Source organism: Cydia amplana, chromosome 17 (genome assembly GCF_948474715.1).
Source record: "Cydia amplana chromosome 17, ilCydAmpl1.1, whole genome shotgun sequence".
NCBI classification, from domain to species: domain Eukaryota; kingdom Metazoa; phylum Arthropoda; class Insecta; order Lepidoptera; family Tortricidae; genus Cydia; species Cydia amplana.
Genome location: NC_086085.1, coordinates 8,794,900 through 8,817,232, shown reverse-complemented (window position 1 = coordinate 8,817,232; position 22,333 = coordinate 8,794,900). Strand labels below are relative to the sequence as shown.

The 22,333-nt window shown below is 39.7% G+C and overlaps 1 protein-coding gene across 1 annotated transcript; it reads left to right on the top strand.

Annotated features, from left to right (window-relative positions):
• Positions 1-13: 13 nt before the first annotated feature.
• On the top strand, positions 14-13,906 carry LOC134655624 (BTB/POZ domain-containing protein KCTD3). The gene is made up of 13 exons (XM_063511060.1): positions 14-209; positions 851-1,164; positions 3,013-3,178; positions 4,232-4,308; positions 4,392-4,485; positions 4,814-5,031; positions 6,555-6,767; positions 8,551-8,667; positions 9,316-9,455; positions 10,420-10,594; positions 11,459-11,555; positions 12,518-12,705; positions 13,734-13,906. The coding sequence occupies exons 1-13, from the start codon at positions 163-165 to the stop codon at positions 13,868-13,870; spliced, it is 1,983 nt and encodes a 660-aa protein (XP_063367130.1). The 5' UTR covers positions 14-162; the 3' UTR covers positions 13,871-13,906.
• The last annotated feature ends 8,427 nt before the right edge of the window (positions 13,907-22,333 follow it).

Sequence of the window (22,333 nt, the reverse complement as noted above, 5' to 3'; positions counted from 1 at the left end):
CATGAAGTTGACAGTTCATTTACCTATATTACTTTGATTGGGGTTTGTTTGTTGACGGGAGACCTGAAAATTATGATTCAGTTCATTTAGAAAGTTAGAATATTTAAGTTTCCACGTATATAATACAAGATAGTGTGTTCAAATATTATTTAATCGATTTAAATGACAAATTATCAGGAAATAGTCAACTTGAACGTCGGCGGGACAAAGTAAGTTCTAATTTTGTTTTTTTGCACATATTGGAATGTAACTATTTGATCTAGATTCGAGTATGTATTATGAATAATCTGTATTAGATAATGTTGTGGATATTATGTACATCTCGTTTAACTAAGGCTGTATCGACGTGAAACTATAAAAATGTCTGTACTATTTCTAACGTGGCTCCCGCAAATACATTAGAAACAGTTAATTAGTTATCCTCTTATCGTACCTTTCAGAGCCGGGTGGTAGAAATATTGTGATGTCGAATGTTTTATTAATTTGTATAGTTGATTAAAACTTATCATACATTTAGGCACATTTAAAGTGCCTTAGTGGTTCTAATCCTTTGGTATTGAAGTCCCTTATAGAATAAATGTATTCAATGTTATACCTAGTAATCCTTCTAACATTATAGGTACACCATTGTGATATGCGAACTTTTAGTACGCCAAAACTTAATGTTAGCATGTTATTTTACTTATATATTTTTTATGAGTTAAGGAGAAATATTTGTGTAATATTTATATTACAGCATAGTATTATAATAATATTAAATTAATTTAATAAGGGAGGCACACAGCAACCATAAGTGCCATTTTTTAAACCTATATATAAGATACATTACGTAATTTTCATCTTATTTCAGATTTGCTACATCCTGGCACACACTGACATGGGTGCCGGACACATTTTTCACAGCCCTACTCAGTGGGCGCATACCTACAGTCAGAGATGAAACTGGTGCTATATTCATAGACCGAGATCCAAACTTGTTTGGGCTCATCTTAAATTTCCTCCGAACCAGAGACATAGACCTGAATAATGTCAACATTAGAGCACTCAGACATGAATGTGACTACTTTGGCATCACTCCTCTTAGCAGGAGACTGGCTCTATGTGATGAGATGAATCATTCTTCATGTGGGGATGTGCTCTTCTATGGATACCTACCACCGCCTTGTAAGTAAAGTAAACATTTTATTAAATTTAAATCTATAAAAAAATAAATCGAAAATAGCATTAAAACTTTTCAGTTGGGTTAGGATCAATGGTAAAAAAATATACTATATTTAGTGGATTGTTTTACAGTGCTGTTGCATTTTATTAGTTTTGTTATAACATGGATGTATTGACTGATTAAAAAGAAAAATAATATTGTACCTACATTTATCTGCTATATTATGATTTAATCTAAAGCCTTGTTATTTTTTTTATCTAAGCCTTAATTGTGTTTTTGTGTTATCTGTAATGATTATGAGTGCTTTAGATTGCCAAAAAATATTTAGCCTTGCGTTTGAGCCATGTGTAAACTAGGTATAATATATAGGTATTTGTTTGGGTTAGATCAGGGGTCACCAATTAGTTCCTTCAGGGTCCAGTTTATAAAATAAAATGACCATTGCGGTCCGTTTCTCCTTGAGTTTATTACATAAGCAAAAAAATAAAATAGGTCGGTGGTCCCGATGAGGATGGCGGTCCGCCATTTGGTGACCCCTGGGTTAGGTCATTGGCTTGTACCAAAAGGTTTCGTATAATTTATACGTATAAATAAATGGTATTCAAATTTATCATTAAATCTTTGTTGAAGTAAAATATGGAAGGAACTATACACACTTCTGTGAAGACATATAAAACTATGTGTGAAGTTCCCAATCAGCAGTAGACTGAGAGTAGATAAGGGTCTAAGGGGATCATGGCCAAACCATCTTGTACAATTAATGGAGACATATGCCAGCAATGAGATGTTTATTACGTCATGTTTAAATGGCGTCCGTAATCAACAAGAAACCTTTTTAATACAACTGCTCAAAAAGTAGTACTTTACGTAGATGTTTAGCATGCGTAAAGTTAGTTTTTGGTAACGAGTGCTTTTTCCACTTCTAATTATATATTTTTATACTTTTGCCATGTCCGTCTGTATGGCTTAGCTCAGAAACCGTAAGTAGGTACCAGAAGCTGACCTGTAATTTGGTACGTATGGTGAACATTCAAAAATAAAATGTTTTTCGAGGGTAAGGGAACAATGATCATTTGTGTAGGATTTAACGTGTCATCGGATAGATTTGTATTATGGGTTTTCAATAACCATTATTTCTACTATCTACAACTAGGTATGAAACTTGTGAAAGTAATGTGTAAAGATGTAATCAAGCATCAAAAAAAAAAAAACTAGCATTCGAAAGTTATTTGATAATTTATCAACAAGAATTAATAAATCTTTATCAATAGATAACTGAGTTATTGAAAAGATAACTAAGATATGGCAATTTTGTTTATGTTTGGACTATAAATACCTATACTATTTAGTCTTGACGACTTAAAGTATTTACAGTAAGATCAATCCACTTAGAATAAGTACTAAACATTTTACTGTCATTGATTTTTATAGAGTTTTGTAAGACTCACCCATATATTCTTACAAAAGCTATTTAGTAAGTCTAGCAGTTTTTTTTGTTCAGTAGATACATTACAAATAAATAAATAAAAGTACTTACTGTAACTGTTTTTGGCGCAATATATATTATTATAAGATTACCACCATACAAGTTACCTACAACATAATTTCAACCTTAGCACTCCACTTTAAAGTTCAAATTAGATTACATTCGAAAAAATTGAGTTTTCTTGAAGTTAATTACCAAGACGTAGCAATAACATTTTGAACAACCAAATATTTGGAGTATTATTTTGTAAAATGTTGTAACTTGGAGCCACCTGGCAAAAAGAACTTAAACATGGAAGAATAAATTTAGTAGCCCTTATTCAAGAATAATAATGCAATAATAATATACATATTTTTTTTTGCAGTAAGCACTGCATTACCAAGCAACAGCAACAGTAGAAATAGCAATGGATGTTCTAGAAAGAACTCCACCGCATCAAACACTGATGCACCATGTAATAGGACACACTCAAGGAACTCTTCCCTGGACCTGAGGACTGTGGGCAGGATACCTTCGCAGGACCAATTGAGGTCAGTAATACCGAAAAAATATAGCCATTTAACCCTTTGAACGCCACGTTTATCGTGTGCGGCGTGTCATTATGAACCTTGTCGGAACGCACGAAGGTTGATATTGGATTGTAGCCGCGCGTGTCAGTTAACGTCTTTGTCGGTCAAAGGCTTAAAGGAGTAGTGTTAATTGTGAATTTGGTAAATAAAGTGTATACGGGTAATTCTGGATTACGGTTGGTTTATTCCGAAAATAAACCCGACATTCAGAAGTGATCCGTAAATACCCAATTACACCTTATCATTGTGTCTACAGTCTACACTTTAATATTGATAAATAATAAGATTAATTAGATATTGGGATATTGGATATCTTCAGGACAATTCGAACATATCCTGACATCCAATTGTTGTGATTTTGATAGTTTGCGATAAGTACGAGTAAGTACATGTATTGCCGCGAGCCAGATGCACGACTATGCTGTCTCCCTACCGAGACATTATAGACCACATAGACACTTCTTCAATAAAACGAATCTTAATTAATAACATGTGTCTATTCCTAACAAACACAAATGTCATAAAGTCAAACAAGGACAAATTAATCCCAACCAATCACAACAAAAGAAAATATTGATAAAAAGCATAATCGATTATAAATACTCGACATAAACTACGTTATTTAGTAAATAGTAAAATAATGTAGACTTGTAGACCAAAAACTATTGTGCGCACTTATTATGATGTGGCATAGCAATAGTAATAGGTACCTGCTTCTTGTTGTTAGGTCTGAATAGACAGGACAGGATGTTTACAAAAACAACATAGTCTCATTTCCTTTGCGTCTACTAGTTTAAGCAATTGCTATGTAAATGGGGCATTATCTATGAAAAGGGACCTTATTGTCGATGGCGCTTACGCCGCACAGCGTCGCGCGGCATTGTATTTATATCGGAGCATCGTTAATAATGGCGTAAGCGCCATCGACAATAAGGTCCCTTTCCATAGATAACGTCACAAATAAACTTTACAGTGGTTGTAATGTTAGAAATTAAATGTTGATATTGTTTTCAGTCGATGTGGCCGTGGACATTCCAGAGCCGCTTCTTTAGGCAATGCGGACTGTTACAAAGGAGTACGCCCACCGGAACGTAAGTCTCAATAGTCTCAACACAAATTATTTACCTTATCTACTTCCAACTCTATTGCTATAACAATTAAGTTCATTTTCCAGTAAACGCGTGGGCAGACAGCATGAAAGTTCAAATTATAAAGGCACACCACAATTGGATCGCGGTTGCATACACACACTTCGTTACTGGATACAGGTATGTCTTAAAACTACCTTTTTACTTGATTTACTTAATTCAATTAGTCAATTGTCATCAATTAACTCTGCAAAATATAAGCAGATTTTGATTTTGAATCGACAAATTTTATAAAATCATAGTATTATCCAATGTATGTATCGTACAAACGCAAATTTTATGGTGATTTTACGTATAGGAGTTTCTTTTTCTATAATAACGCGTACCTAATCGATTAAAAATATGATATTTAAATAATTTTATGAGACAGGTTCGCGGAAGCGGAATGTTGCACTTATTTTTATGAAATCGTATACCAATTGCTCTTTTGTAACGCTTCTTTCATCAGATTGACAGATTCGTGCGGATGGTACGTCGTGTTCCAATCGCCCGTCCAAGACTCCGTGATAGAGAGGATAGCGTTGAACGCAAAAACGGGCGGCGGGGCGACGGCCAGCGGCACGAACACTACTGGAACCGATGTCATGTTGGGCATAGCGAGCGGGCCGCTTGTACGGCTGTGGGCGTTCTCTACGCATAGCGAGCCTGTCCGGAGGACATTAGTTGGTAAGATACATTTGACACTGTATTCAGACAATGCTGGAGATGTTAAAATTGAAGAATAGGTGGGTAGAAAGAGTGACGGCCAGCGGCACGAACACTACGGGGGCCGATGTCATGTTGGGCATAGCGAGCGGGCCGCTGGTTCGGCTGTGGGCGTTCTCTACGCATAGCGAGTCTGTCCGGAGGACATTAGTTGGTGAGATACATTTGACACTGTATTCAGACAATGCTGGAGATGTTAAAATTGAATAATAGGTGGGTAGAAAGAGTGACGGCCAGCGGCACGAACACCACGGGGACCGATGTCATGTTGGGCATAGCGAGCGGGCCGCTGGTGCGGCTGTGGGCGTTCTCTACGCATAGCGAGCCTGTCTGGAGGACATTAGTTGGTAAGATACATTTGACACTGTATTCAGACAATGCTGGAGACGTTAAAATTGAAGAATAGGTGGGTACAAGGAGTGACGGCCAGCGGCACGAACACTACGGGGGCCGATGTCATGTTGGGCATAGCGAGCGGGCCGCTTGTACGGCTGTGGGCGTTCTCTACGCATAGCGAGCCTGTCCGGAGGACATTAGTTGGTAAGATACATTTGACACTGTATTCAGACAATGCTGGAGATGTTAAAATTGAAGAATAGGTGGGTAGAAAGAGTGACGGCCAGCGGCACGAACACTACGGGGGCCGATGTCATGTTGGGCATAGCGAGCGGGCGGCTGGTTCGGCTGTGGGCGTTCTCTACGCATAGCGAGTCTGTCCGGAGGACATTAGTTGGTGAGATACATTTGACACTGTATTCAGACAATGCTGGAGATGTTAAAATTGAAGAATAGGTGGGTAGAAAGAGTGACGGCCAGCGGCACGAACACCACGGGGACCGATGTCATGTTGGGCATAGCGAGCGGGCCGCTGGTGCGGCTGTGGGCGTTCTCTACGCATAGCGAGCCTGTCCGGAGGACATTAGTTGGTAAGATACATTTGACACTGTATTCAGACAATGCTGGAGATGTTAAAAGCGAGCGGGCCGCTGCTTCAGTTGTTGACGTTTTCTAAGCATAGCGAGCCCGTAAGGAAAACATTAGTTGGTGAGATTCATTTGGCACTTTATTTAGACGCTGGACGCTTAACGCAAAATTAAATGACAAGATAAGTAGTGCAAGGGCCAGATCTAAAAATATGGTGGAATGTGATGTTTCTTCGAAATTTATCAAATAAGTTAGACACATAATATCATACCCAGTGATGGCCGAAACGTTAATACAATTGAGTATTCTTGACTTAGCCATTACAAATTGAACTGTATTCGTCCGTAACGGTTTACGGTTCAATTTGTACTGGTTAATGGTCAATTGCAATTAACGTTCGGCCAACACTGATCATACCTACTTCACATATTATGACCTAGGAAGCAAATCAACTTTCGCATTAAATACATCGTGTATTACATTCTGCTTGTGATAATCTAGCCTTTTGATGTTACTACGTGCATTACATACTACATGCATTATTTTACCACGTTTCGCAGGCACATTCAACTTGGGTGTTCGCGTGGAGCACCTACTATTCGTCGGGCCGCAACTAGTGGCGCTGAGCGGAGCGGGCGCCCGCAGCAAGGCGGGCGTGTGGCACACCAGCACGCAGCACTGGCAGACGCAGGATGTGGCGCATCTCAGCACACACGACACCGCCGGCTCGTTCCTGCTGCTCGGCACCAACACGGGCGCCATCAACTATATAGGTAACATAAACTACTATTCGTCGGGCCGCAACTGGTGGCGCTGAGCGGAGCGGGCGCCCGCAGCAAGGCGGGCGTGTGGCACACCAGCACGCAGCACTGGCAGACGCAGGATGTGGCGCATCTCAGCACACACGACACCGCCGGCTCGTTCCTGCTGCTCGGCACCAACACGGGCGCCATCAACTATATAGGTAACATAAACTACTATTCGTCGGGCCGCAACTAGTGGCGCTGAGCGGAGCGGGCGCCCGCAGCAAGGCGGGCGTGTGGCACACCAGCACGCAGCACTGGCAGACGCAGGATGTGGCGCATCTCAGCACACACGACACCGCCGGCTCGTTCCTGCTGCTCGGCACCAACACGGGCGCCATCAACTATATAGGTAACATAAACTACTATTCGTCGGGCCGCAACTAGTGGCGCTGAGCGGAGCGGGCGCCCGCAGCAAGGCGGGCGTGTGGCACACCAGCACGCAGCACTGGCAGACGCAGGATGTGGCGCATCTCAGCACACACGACACCGCCGGCTCGTTCCTGCTGCTCGGCACCAACACGGGCGCCATCAACTATATAGGTAACATAAACTCCGTTCACTGTATTTGATGTCTTTTTTTTTCAATTGTCTGTTACCCTCCGTGATTCTTCTCATTTTACAATACAATACAATACCATTTATTTCTCTCATATAAGCTTACAGTTATTTACCAATTCGCTTACACGGTAAAATAGAAGATATGACACATTAACAAATTATAAATTCAAAGAAGTAGAACTCAAATACAGTGAAAACAAAACAAATAGAAATATAGAGCAGATATGAAATCAAATACAAATAGCGGCATAGCCTTAAACAAAGGTAACAATTTAATATTAACTACCAAGTTCGGTATCGTTTAGAGCAGACATGGTGGCTTTGATAAATTTCCCTAACCTGTCGGCGAATAAGTCGACATCCGGGACCTGGGTGAGTATATCATTTATTAGAGAGATGGCTCGGGCGGTGGGCACTTGATGGTCTCATCGCAAGACCAGCGCTGGAAGCCACCAGCAACATGCTGAGATGAGGCCATTTCGTGGCACTTTAATCTTATTTTGTGTTTTCTTTCATATTATGTATTGTCTGTGCTTACGAATAAATTATATTCTATTCTATAAACCGTCTTGTATCTCATTTATTTTTGTAACTGTCATGGTAAACATGACTTCCGTGAGACACAGACATTAAATATATGAAAAACGGGTCGCTCACGTATTTTAAGTCGAAAACGCTCGACATGTTTCACTCCGTACCGAGGAGCATCATCAGGAGCTTGCGTTAACTGTGACGGATCGGGGCAGACATGAAACATGTCGAGCGTTTTCGAATACGTGATTGACCCGATTGACCATTTTCATATATTTGATATGGTAAACATGTTTAAGTGTAACAGCAAAAATAAACCTCCTATTTTAAACCTACTCTATTGTACCTTCAAGATCGGCCAAAAGCTAACAAAATGTGTGATGTGCGCGCATTAAATATCATAGAACGCTCCTGGTTACTACGTCTCTTTTAACTGTGCATAAGGCCGATATTTTGTGCAAGCCACATTACTGCACATTGCACACACACGCATGCCACGCATAAATCATATGACATTAGTCAAACGAAATTGAAAAACTAGCAAAAGAAATGTGTCGATAATGACTTCCGTGTATAACTTCTAGACTACATTTCTTTTTGGATCGGTCATCTATTCGTACATTTCGTACATTATGTTTATGTAGGATAATTTTGTCCACAGATATGCAAAAATTCCCGCTGCGAATGAAGGACAATGATCTACTTGTCACCCAGTTGTACAAGGACCCCAATCAAGAACCGATCACAGCCATATCAGTGTACCTCACCCCTAAAACCAGTAAGTAACAATACATTTTGGAAAACAAAAGCCATAACACTGTTTGTATTGGCGCTGAATCATTTATCTATCTCATATTCCTCTTTCCAAGTAAATACATGTGTTTAGGCTGTACATATTAAGGGTGCCAGGTCATTTATCGACGCCGAATCGACTTAACGAGTCGATAAATTTCCATGTCAAAAGAGCGATAAAAACATCGCACGACGTGGCTCTGCATCGGCAGGTGACGTATGCAGCTTGAAGTATGTACGAAACGACATCTCATACCTTTTCGACGTTGATTACATAGTGGATTGACGCACTAATCATTCTCTTAGATTGATTAGAATATCAATTAGGCATCCATTGAAAAATTTTACGCGCCTAAAGCCCACTTGCACCATTCCACTAACCCGGGGTTAAACAGTTAAACCTGGAGTTACCATGGTTCACAGTACAATATGACACTGGGTTAACGGTTTAGGTTTAAAGAATTTTATTACTCATAAGAATATTACAATTCACTTACATGAGTTAACATTTCTTATACTAAGAAGTAAGAGTTAACCGCTTAACCCCGGGTTAGTGGGTTGGTGCCAGTGGGCTTAAGCTGTTTAGTTTTGGTTTTTTTTTTATAATCCATATAAATCTGAATTATTTGTATAGATCTGTGCGGCAACTGGATAGAGATAGCATATGGCACTCGGTACGGCTCAGTACGGGTCATAGTGCAGCATCCAGAAACCGTGGGCCACGGACCGCAACTCTTCCAGACCTTCACCGTCCACCAGAGTACTATCACCAAGGTAAACTTGACAACTACATAATACAAAAACATCATTCTGTCTCTGTCATAATTAATAACTCAACCAGGTGAAAACAGTCGCCAAAGCATAGAGAAATATAGTAAGACAAGAGTGCTCACTCCATACATCAGTTCAGACTATTAATTTCAGTGTCTACATCTAGCATCGAGTAGCGGAACTATCAGTACTGCTACTTGACAATAGATGCTAATAGTCTTTTTGGTACCAAAACTGATGTATGGAGTGAGCACTCTATGTATTTTTTCTCTATGGCCAAAGTAAACATTACGTAGTACGTTTGGACTCCTAAGGAAATAATGAAAGAATGAAATAAAATCGCCTTACCGGGGGCGATGATTTTTAGGGTTCCGTACCCAAAGGGTAAAAAACGGGACCCTATTACTAAGACTTCACTGTCCGTCCGTCAGTCGGTCCGTCCGTCCGTCCGTCCGGCCGTCCGTTTGTCACCAGGCTGTATCTCATGAACCGCGATAGCTAGACAGTTGAAATTTTCACAAATGGTGCATCTCTGTTGCCGCTATAACAACAAATACTAAAAATAAAATATTTAAGGGAGGCTCCCATACAACAAACACGATTTGTTTGCTCTATTTTTGTTGATGGTGCGGAACCCTCCGTGCACGAGTCCGACTCGCACTTGGACGGTTTCTTTTTATATTTAATGCTTTAATGATATTTTATGATTTTTATTATTGGCGGCCCTGGCAAACCGCTACTACTTAGCTACCGAACCATATTCAATCACAGCTAGGATTGGCATACGTCAGGATTTCTCCTGACATGTCAGGATTTTTGGCCCTTATTAGGAATCGAGGGGGAAACTTACTATCTTGCGGTATTGATGGTTCAAATCGCATTGGCTTTAACAGTTGAGACTTCACCATGTTGGAATGCCGCATTAAATTGCGTATAACTAATACACTGCATTACGATATTTTTTCAGGTTTCCCTATCAGAAAACTACCTAATATCGGTATGCAGCGAGTACAACCACGTCCGCTCCTGGCGAGTCACTCGCTTCCGAGGAATGATCTCCACCCAGCCCGGCACCACGCCCAAGGCCGCCTTCAAAGTGCTCGCGCTAGAGGCCCCCACCGCCCAGCCACACAACGACTGCGGTACTTTCAACCTTAAGCATGTTACAATAAGCTTCAATTCGATTGTGGGAGCTGTAGTTAGTTTCTTCAACCATGTGATATCCTGGGGAGCGCCGCGTCGGGAACCTAAGAAAAGTGGAATTACGACAGGAGCGAGCTTCATTGTGCTGGCTCTAGAAGGTCCTACAGTTCAACTGTGTAATGATATCGGTAATATTTCACATGTTATTGTTTATTTAGAGAGTTTAAACTAATCCTAGATTTGAAATATGACGTATAGGATTTTTTTTCTTTATAAGCGCGATCGAGGCTAGCGCGCTTCATTTTAAACAATTTTAGGGTCAAATCGACGAAACATGCATAAAAGTAGAAAAGTCTGTCTGCGCTAAGTCTGCACTGTAGGACTCGAGGTAACATATATATAGTGACCGACCAAAATCAAATTTTTTGACGACACCAAAACCGAAACTTCGTTCGGACACTAAATTTACCAATGATGCTTTAAAAATAGGTTTCCTTGTAGGTATACTTATAGTTTTATATGTTGTTAGAATAGGGATGATGACACATGTTGAATTTTATAACAAAATCTAGTAAAATAGATAGCAAACCACTTAGCAAACAAGCAATTTATCACAATAATGTGGATATTAAAATAAAAGATAAAAGTAAGGGTACCATTCGATTCCTTACATTATATCCGCGTTTCGCGAGTGAAGTGCGAATGTCGGCCTTTGACTACAACTTCTGACTTTTGTGCTACTTTAATGCAATGGGTCCCATACAGACATTTAATTCTAAAAACAAACCCGATCGATTGATACCATAAATGAAAATTAGTCATGTAGCCTATAGAAAGACTTATGAAACATTCATTTTCCCCAGGACCTTACGGCGAGCAGGACGAGGAACAGATATTCATTCAGAAAGTAGTGCCCGATACGGACACGCTCTACGTGCGCTTAGCGTCCAATGGAAGAAGGTATGTCCTTACTAGAAATCGTAATATGGAAACTTATGTTATTTTTCTTTAGAATTATTGGGTTATTCCCACTAGTTACCACCAAGTTGTTACCAGTGGTAACTACTGGGAATGTTTTACCCACCTTTTACCAGTGGTAACTACTGGGAAAAATAGTTCCCAGTACGGTTTGGTGGTAACTACTGGGAATTTTTATTCCCAATTAGTTACCACCAAAATTTTGTTAGAGTTAAATACTAATAAAAACAGTATAGGTAAATAGTATAATATAAATATAGGTAAATAGTATAATATAAATATAGATAATATAATATAAATATTTCCAGTAGTTGCCACCAAGCCGAGTTGGTGGTAACTACTGGGAATTATGTTTCCCAGTAGTTACCAGTGGTAAAAGGTGGGCAAAAAAAATCCCAGTAGTTATCAATGGTAACAACTTGGTGGTAACTAGTGGGAATAACCCCACGAGTTCTATACCGAAAGTGTCCCAAACTTGTTCGTACCGTACATTCCGTTACCTTCATACAAACTTAAGTAGCAACAAGTAGGTGTATAAAACTGTAAAAAAAACCGGCCAAGTGTGAGTCGGACTCGCGCACAGAGGGTTCCGCACCATCAACAAAAAATAGAGCAAAACAAGCAAAAAACGGTCACCCATCCAAGTACTGACCCCGCCCGACGTTGCTTAACTTCGGTCAAAAATCCCGTTTGTTGTATGGGAGCCCCAATTAAATCTTTATTTTATTCTGTTTTTAGTATTTGTTGTTATAGCGGCAACAGAAATACATCATCTGTGAAAATTTCAACTGTCTGGCTATCACGGTTCGTGAGATACAGCGTGGTGACAGACGGACGGACGGACGGACGGACAGCGGAGTCTTAGTAATAGGGTCCCGTTTTTACCCTTTGGGTACGGAACCCTAAAAACGGTTCGAGTAAACTCTTCGTGTATGTATCCCCAGGGTGTGCACCATCCGCTCGGTGGACGGGTCGGCCGTGTCGTGCTTCGCGGTGGCGGAGTGCGAGGGCGCGCTGCGGCCGCGCCGCCTGCTGCTGTGCGGCCACCGCTCCGGCGCCGCGCAGATGTGGGACCTGACCGCCGCCATCGACAAGGCGGCCAAGCCGGCGCAAGCGGTCGCCACTAGCAGCGGTGAGATTACTGACTCTAGCCGCTGGTAGAGAGGCGACATGTACTTTGGAAGTTTGTTGCTAAAATGACAAATCGTAGGGTAATTCGCCAGTAACTGGCCACCTGTTAGTAACTGGCCACTTTAAACTAAAAATAAATTCTATTCACCTATAAACAGAATTCATTTTAGTATAAGGTGGCTATAGTTATTGAAGGCAGGCCAGTTATTGAAACCTTAAACTTAAATGAAGCCTGTTTATAGGTCAATAGAATTCATTTTTAGTTTATGGTGGCCAGTTATTGGCCGGTGGCCAGTTACTGGCGAATTACCCAATTTGGTTAAAATTTGGCACATTGACATTTTGTAATTTGGATATAGTATACTTTTTGTCGCGAAACCTAAGGGGGAGATATGGGGGTAAAAAAAATCAGTTGAGTAGAAAGAGGGTATCGCGGGGAGCAGTTAAACACTCGCTGCTACAATTAGGCCCACTTGCACCATCCCACTAACCCGGGGTTAAGCGGTTAAACTGTTAACTCAGTGTCAAATTGTACCGGTAACCATGGTAAGCCCAGGTTTAAACGGGTAACCCCGGGTTAGTGGAATGATGCAAGTGGCGCTTAGTGGAACTCGTAGTTAAGCATAAGTTTTCCGCTGCGCCGCAAAGAGCGAGTCAACGATTTCTAGGGGGAAAAAACTTCGTCCACGAAGTCGCAAGTAGAGGCTAGTTCCATTTTAAGGAAACATACACAAAATTCGTTACCAAGCTAAAAACCTACCTAATAGACCACAGTTATTACTCTCTGCAAGAGTTTTTCAATGCAAATAAGTATTATTCTAAGATAATAAAATAATATTTTAGTTATATTTAATATGCGTAGAAATAGTTGTTTATAAATTTGTGTACCCCTTTCTTATGTGTACATGTAATTGCAATACACTTGTAGGGTAACATGTTGTAACTATTGTACCTATACCTGTATAGTAACTGAACACCAACATGTGAGCAATAAAGATATTCTGTTCTAAAACTTAAATCTCCTTTCAGCGGAAGGCGACGACTCCCCGATCCCCGACGGCGGGCCGACGGCCGACGAGCTGGTGCGTCTCTTATCAGCGTGCGACCTCGACGCCACGCCGGCGCCGCAGCTGCTACCGCCCTCGCCCAACCGACCGATGCCGTGAGCTTTCTGTGGAGCACTAGCCAAGCTTAGAGACTTGTTGCTATAGTTTGTAGCTTTCTAATACACCCCGAAGGCTAATCCTATTGTCTATTGTTAAGAAAAACCGCTCGTGCCACGTGCCACAACCACCTGCATAAAAAATCGGTACTTCGGTTACTGAGTGCCGGCGAGTCGAACGCTACAGAACCAGTCTAAAATGTGTCATCGAGATGCGTAACAAAGGCGGTATCGGAGAGCGCACCTACACTGGTTTTTTGAGCGTTGGACTAGCCCGCGCTCAGGTGCCAAATAGAATAATTAGGACCCTTTTTTGCAGGTAAGTAGCACGTGCGGTTTTACTAAACAATAGACAATAGGATTTGCCTTCGGGGTCTATTAGAAAGCTACAAACTATACCGACTTAACCCCTTATAAAAATATTTGTTTAAATTTGAACTTTAATAGCTGTCAATAGAGTTGAATATCATATCCGCCATATATGGCATTGTATGCAGTAAGCTCTTCACACACCTTACTTAATTTCTTAATTTAGTAATTAACGACAGGGAGGCAGCTTATACGTTAGACGCGGTAGAGATATCAGCATCTCACTTCTACGTATTGCTCATAACATAACACACTTGCGGTGGTGGTGCGAGCCAAGGCGGACCGTTACTTCGATTTTAGTATGTATCGGATGGTTGACCGCTAACTTACATACAGTATGGAATGGCGGAGTGCTGCCAAGGTTGCCCACAAGATAGATCTACAGAAGCATCAATCTATTCGGTTGGAAAATTTCTACGCGAGCATCAAGAATAAGTATACATCTAATACATACGTTATTCTTAGTGATAGTCGCGTAGTAATATAGCAAAAGGTAGCAGAGACGTAAAACAGTATAATCTATTATAGAGGAGCCGTATTATTATTTAAATTGTACAGAAATCAAGATAAAACGTGCATAAAAAAGTCCTTTAAGCTTATTCTGGCTTGTGCTCGCGAACATAATCCGTTTAATTTCGGCATAATGCGTTCCTTGCAGCTCCGTATTTGGGTAGGACTACTGATAAGCCGTCGGAAAGTTTCCAAAAATGCGAAAATTACACATAGAAAAAATTTCGGAAACTTCACATAATTTATAGGAATCGAAATTCTCGTTTTTAAATGAAGGTTTCCTTTGTTTCCTGTGAAATCTTCTTGACTTTTCTAAGAATTTTTCCAACTTTTTGGAAACTTTTTGCAACTTGCACATTTGTAGGTAAGAGTCGTGTGTGAAGAAGATGTTTCTCTTAGCTTAGAACACACCACGATATGATCTTATATCAAGGAATAAGTTACGTTTTTGCGGATTTTGTTGACATACGTATATACCATGTGACATTTTTGTGTATCTTTGGGTATCATCATCTTTAGTTGTTCTGATTAACTGAATTCGTAAATAATATTAAGTGCTTAAATATCGCTTTCCTGTGAGGTCATCTGCTAGTTACTCGGTAATCATTCCTTTTATTTAAACCAAATCCATAACGTTTAATTTTAAATGGGTTTTATTAATTGTAACTTATTTTAGTAATTGTGACTTACAATTTCCTACAAGTTGAAATCATCGAGTGTACTTCCTTTTTGCTTAAATTAGCGGTGGTCCAGCTTGTTTTTAATATTAAATTACCTAATGTGGCTTTTAATGTATGTATAATTGGCATTATTATTAATCGTGCTACGCTGTGAAATAAGAAATATGTAATAGATGTTAGTATATCAAAGCAGGTTGCAGGCTGTTTGCTTACGGAATTCAATTTGCTAATGTGTGAGTGATCTGATCGTACTATAATTTCAAGCATGTAAGTATGATACACGAGTAAAAAAAACGGATGAAATATCAATACAACGCTGCGTTCGTTTGAAATAAGTAGTTTAAATAAAAATAAAATAAAAAGCATTTATTTCAGACTTTAAGTCCATCGGGGTTAGTATCATTATTACTAAACTTAAAATTAGGGTTAATATTATATAAAACTAAAAAGTAAAATAACAAAATAAAACAAAATTAATTTAACCTATGACCCGGTTTAATTAATTGACGTACCTACCTTTATCAGCAGTCTTAGTCCCATAAGGCTAACACCGAAGTTCGCAAATTGCGGGCATATTTATCTGTCACGCTAGTTACGCCTTAATTGGAGTAAAAGAGAAAGATGCCCTCAATTTGGAACTGTCGGTGTTCGCGGTAGACCCTCAGATCACTGTATGGACTCAGCGGTCACATTGGCGTTCGGATTGGATTTTTTTACACTATACCTCTTACATTAACAATAACTCTTTGGTTCACTACACATATATTATGGCGTAAAATTATTATTTAGGGCTATTTACTTAAAGGAACACTATTTATTTTGGAGGATCGCAGCGTTGTAGGTATGAAAATCAACAGTCTATAATATTTACTCGTTTTTCGGTATATGTACCTAAGGCCCGATTTACACATTGATTAGTGTTATGTGCGAGATCATACATTTACTACTTAACGCAAGTAGTAAATGTCTCGCACTTAACTCTTATCAATGCGTAAATTGGGCGTATGTAAAAGGACGCTTGAATAGTTTTAACCGATGCCAGATACTTGGTATTATCTAGATGGCATGTAAAGACTGATATCATTTGTAAGCTCAATCATACAAAATCAAAATTTAAAAGAGGTAAATTATATAATTTTTAAATACCTATTGTAAATATGTTAAAGTTGGGAGAGTAGTATGACAAAAGTATATGATTAAAATAATATGTAATTATTTGTTTTAATATGTGTTGTTAAATGACTATTTTAGTATAGAATCATGTATATCTTTGTTAGGAAACATTTTAAATCAATAGGTTACTTGGGGGGCAGTACCTAATGTTGAGTGTTGCTATATTCTCTTTGCTATAACAAAAAAATATTAAATTGAACTTTTTGGAAGTCAAAATTAAGATGAGTGCCTCCCAATTCATATAAGTAGGAAATGTAGGAATCAGGTTCAGGATAATAGTGGATTATCCTATGATTATCCTGAATAAAATGTATGCAACACTCAGCAGAAGGGGGGGCTACCGTGAACATCGCAAAATAGTCAATCATGGGAATGGCTGGTAAAAACTAAACATAGATGGCGCTCTCGTCTATGATACAGTGTACAATGTTTTTCATGGAATTGACAGCCAGCCAAAGCCAGATGGCGCTTTCGACGATGGTACATTTTTGTATGGAATTCGACAATGACGTCAATGACAAACACCATGAAATTGACAGTTGTTTTTTATTTCGCGGCAGACCCTATATAATGCCATTGAATCGCAAGTGCCAATACCGGCAGTTTTATCTAATTATTGTGTCTGACATTCTAATAATTGTATTTTCGTGGTAACTCCAACCGCATATACACGTGCAGTGTAATAGGCCGCGGACAAGACGCCATATACTTTGCGTTCGACCAAATGTATGAACGGTCTTGATTTGCCGGTCGCGTGCGACCAGGGGCCCGTTTCTCAAAAGCTTGTAACTTGTAATACAAGCGGATGTCACTTTTTAACAGCTTTTGTTTGTTAAAAATGGACTTTCACTTGTATTACAAGTCAGGGATGTTGCGGATGCCGATTTTTTGACATCCGCGGATGTGAGCCTTTAAAAATCCGCATCCGCGGATGTCAAAAAATCGGCATCCGCAAGATAAATACATAAAAAACATCAAATATTACATTTTAGTAATTTTTATTTCAAAAAACCGGCCAAGTGCGAGTCGGACTCGCGTTCCAAGGGTTCCGTACATTAAGTCCCACTCACGCTTGACTGCTCATTTCTAATAGGTTTTTTTGGCTAATGACTAAATTACCTAGGAGTCTAGCACTTACGCCGATGCTAAGACGTTCCTGTACCGACCTGTTCCACATCCGCATCCGAATTAACTCCGCATCGATTTTATGCGGATGCGGATATTCGCAACATCCCTGTTACAAGCTTTTGAGAAACGGGCCCCAGTCCGCGGCTTTAAGGCTTATTTTAATACAAGCGTAAACTCGGTTATTATGTGTATTAAAATCAAATAAATTAATTGTTTATATTACTAATTGTTTCAATTCAACCTAGAAGCCTGTTGCCTAGCTATCATCAAACCGATTTTGCGAAATAATACTCGGGGCTATAAAAGAAAAAGATTTATTTTCAAAATGTACAGTGTAGTGTTTATAAATATAACAGTAATTTGATCCTGTTGTAGCATACTAAAACTTAGTAATAAAACATCATAACCTTTTTGAGTTTGGGATAGATACTATCGGCTTCATGAGCCTGCTCTATACTAATCTGACAATAGTTATACTCGAACGAGAGAAAGATTCCAAAATTGGACCACGAGCGTAGCGAATGTTGAGCGAATTTTGCGACGGTTACAAGGCACGAGGGTTAACGAATTCACTGCCAGCAACCCGCCATGCGGGCGCTCTGTCTAGGGTTGCCAGATCGAAAGGCGCTATTATCGGGAAAAAATATCAAATTTTCGGGATTTTGGGCCTTAAGTCGGGAAAAAAAACCATTCAAATTAAATTAATTGTATTAAAAATAACGATATTTTACATTATTGGCACTACGTCAGCTGCTCTGCCCAATCTCGCCACGCGCGCCCCGCGCGCGCGCTTACGGGCTCGACGCGGGTCGCTTGCTCGCTCGACGACAGTTCGGAACTTGAAATTATTGTTTTATAACGTGAACCTATTTTTCGATCAATTTTCACTTTGTCGGGAATCTGGAACACTTGCTAAAAATCGGGAGAATCCCGCCGAATCCCGACCATCTGGCAAGCCTAGCTCTGTCCGAAGTCGCTTTTCGCTACATACGAATTTTCCCATGTTATCGGCTACGCTCGTAGCGCCTAGCACGCACTGGCAGTGAATGTGTTAAACAAACTTTGCTCCCGAATGAAAGACAAAAATGTTCACCACACCAACGCGAGTAAGTAAAAAATTAACTATAAAATATTAGAAATTGAATTCATATTAAACGTTACTAAATACTTATCATTCAAAATCATCCCTTATAAGGCAGAGAGTTCACAAATCGTCCAGTAGTAATCATTCTACCATCAGCGCACATGAGGAAACAACTCCAAATTTGCATTAGGCAGATATTAGTTTGCTACTCTTGTGGATAAAATGCAACTTTTACATCAGTGTTTTACAAGTATAAAGAGAGCCTTTACGAGCTGGTGTGGTGAAAATGGTACGAGTCGCATTACATAATCAGAATTGTGTGATTTTTAGAAGTATTAGCTAACTATATTTACATTCAGAAACATCAATGATTTATTAGAATTGTTAATATCTACGGTTTAAATATGACTAGTTAAATTACGAACTCACTGCATTAACACTTCTTCATTAGCTTTAGCCACGGTGGAAGTTATAATAATTTTAAAATTATTAATAGTAAAAGTGCAAGTCTAAGAAAAAATCATGCCCCCGAGGTTGACAGACGAACTAGATGGCACTGTCAGCGCCATAATTACATATGTACAGAGACTACAGAGCATTACAAAAAGGGGTCCGCTTGGCAACTAATCCCAGTAATTGGCGTGGGCACTAGTTTTTTTTAAATAAGTCACAGCAAATATGTAACAATTAATTATAGTTACTATTTTTTTAAAGCGTTTTGCTATATAGTACGTCAAGATTGATTACTATTTTTCTAATGCTAAAATAACGAAGTATAATTCGAAGCGCGAATTTTGTTAGACTCCACACCTTTTACTATTAATAACTCTTTGGTTATAATAAAACAATCAGTCGTAATGGTAAAAAACAATGAAAATATAGCTTAAGGTATTTTTGGACTCTGTCTAGTCTATGAGGATATAACTTGTTTAAGTGCTTTTTAAATTAATACCAATTTATTTATGTCGGTCGGAAGCACAAAAAAGTTACTTTCTGTGGTCGGGAGAGTCCTAATTGATAAAAATGTTTAGCTAAGACTTACGAAGAATTGTGGCATTGACATATTTCGGTAACGCGCCTAGCATGTTACTTATGTATTGGATGACATACAAAATAAAACCCTATTACTAGTGGCATAAAGTTCGAATGTACAATAAAGTTCAGTTTCTTTAAGGTAAGTCCACACCATTGCGCTTTCGTGTTTTAGTATATCATATCAGCACGCAGTTTTAGGGCATACGCTATGGCAAAAAACGCAAGTAGAACAGGAAAGTGGCGAAAGTGCACAGGTGTGGACACACCTTTACATATTAGAATCGTGAGTTAGACTAGAACGAGTTAAATGTACTGGAACAATAACCTAAATACAAACATGTAGAGTGACCCTGCAAATTTGTGGGCTAGTCTATGGCACAACAAAACATAAACCTAAGTGCAGTGGGAGACTGAGTTGAGCTACAGAAGAATCTTTTTTTTGAATTAGTTACCACTAACGAATTTTTCTGTTCGAATATTACTCTGGCGCTCACGCTGGATCCGATTCGCATTGAGATTGAGCGAGACAACGCTATGCGCGGAATCGGATCCAGTGTGCTAAAGCTTTGGTTTCCTCCGATAGCGGTGCCGTCATATAGCGGCCGTCTCCATACAAATACTGCGACATCCATATTTAGCCGTATTATTTAGTATGGAGACGGCCGCTATATGACGGCACCGCTATCCTAGGAAAACCGATCTTAAGCCTCAACTCAGCCCCCTACTTTAAATGGGATTGGCCGGTCGAAGTATTTTACACATTGCGCTGTCAGTCGTATCAAATTCTCGTATTTTTATTTTATTTTAAGACTTGGATTCTGAATCCCATAGAACAAAACTAGAAACAGGGGAAACCTCTGCTGGCGCCATCTATAAAAACCTTTTAAAACCAACCCCATTTAAAACCTTTCTTAGAGCTAAAATCAGCACTTAATCTTTTAAACCCTTTTTCATGTAGGTATTCAGTTTAGCAAACAGTTAAGTGTAAGAAAATGCGTACCTCGAATTTGACAGCTGAATTAAATGCCCCTGTACGACCCCCGTACATTATGCGGTAGTTCTAGCTACTTAGAAAAATATGGGGTCGTAATTGTAAAACGCTTTTTAGTTAAGCTGTCTAACTCGGTGACACGATTTTCTTATATTTTACACATCTTCTAAAATAAATAAGCCTTTGGCTGTGATCATGTCTCTATTGCGTTGATCCAGTGATGTGATGCGGATAGAAGTATGTATAAAATACTGGCTAGAGGTGCTAGCTGCTAGCATACACTACTGTGTAATTTAATACCCGCAACATCGTTAACAAAAGCTTAAATAACTGAGTGATGGAATTCCTTGCCGGCGTCTATATTTCCGAGCTCATATAACCCGGCAACCTTCAAATCAAGGGTGAACAGGCACCTTCTGGGCAGACTCGCTCCATCGTAGGCCACGTCTTCGCCCCGGCTAGTCTGTGGCCATGAGTAAGCCCATTTTTAATAAAAAAAAAAAAAAAAAGAGTACGGTTCACAAATACGCGATTTTATGTGTCTAACATTTATAATACCGTGAATTTTGCAATGCTGATTTACCATTAGAGAAACAGTGATAGTGATAAGTCACCCATCTCCCATTATATCGTTTTGGTAAACTGTTTTATGGCTCCTCTACACGATGGGCCAACGCCGGCCACTCCAAGGGACGCAGCCATGCGGTAGAATGAGATAGCAATATCACTTGCTCCCTCTAACGCATAAATGCGTCCCTTGGAGTGGCCGGCGTTGGCCCATCGTGTAGAGGAGCCATTAAAGCCAGGATAAGGTTGGCATGATGGACGATGAATGATGAGCAAGTTTGCCGAGTTTGCGGTGCTTCTTTTGTAGCTATTTTAGAGGCGAGTACCATCTTAAAACTAAGTATAACATGAAATTTAGAGCATTCTTTATAAATCATCTAATGAGCAATATTGTGAATTTATTCTAGCGTGTTTTAATGCCTAGGTCATTAGTCACATGTGATAGTAATAATTGTCTATAACTATAAATACTATACAATCGGACAATTTGTTACAAAATACTGTCAAAAGTAAAACAAAATAAAATATGACAACAAAAACAGTTTTGGGAACTTTCTTTCCCATTATATAATTAATAACATTACTTGCGTAGAACGCAACTGTTATAGCCGGTTTAAACTCTCGCGCGAGCCACGAGACGAGCCGCGAGCCGCGCCACGAGACGCGAGTCCACCGTTTACACTCCTTATGCATATAAACCTTATGCCGTGCCGTTAGTGTTTAAATTATATTAGCTCGACGAGCTTGCGAGCCACGAGACGAGCCGCGAGCCCACCGCTTACACTCTCGTCTCGTGGCGCGGCTCGCGGCTCGTCTCGTGGCTCGCGCGAGAGTTTAAATCGGCTATTAAAAGTCAAAAATAAGTAAGCACTATGTGTGTATGTATAACACCAAAATATTAAGCTTCATTGCACTTGTTCGAAAATCACC

Coding starts and splice junctions, on each gene's coding strand:
- LOC134655624 (XM_063511060.1), top strand. CDS start 163: ATGACAAATTATCAGGAAATAGTCAACTTGAACGTCGGCGGGACAAA. Junction 1,165..3,012: donor TGGATACCTACCACCGCCTT/GTAAGTAAAGTA, acceptor TTTTTTTTGCAG/TAAGCACTGCATTACCAAGC. Junction 11,556..12,517: donor TTAGCGTCCAATGGAAGAAG/GTATGTCCTTAC, acceptor ATGTATCCCCAG/GGTGTGCACCATCCGCTCGG.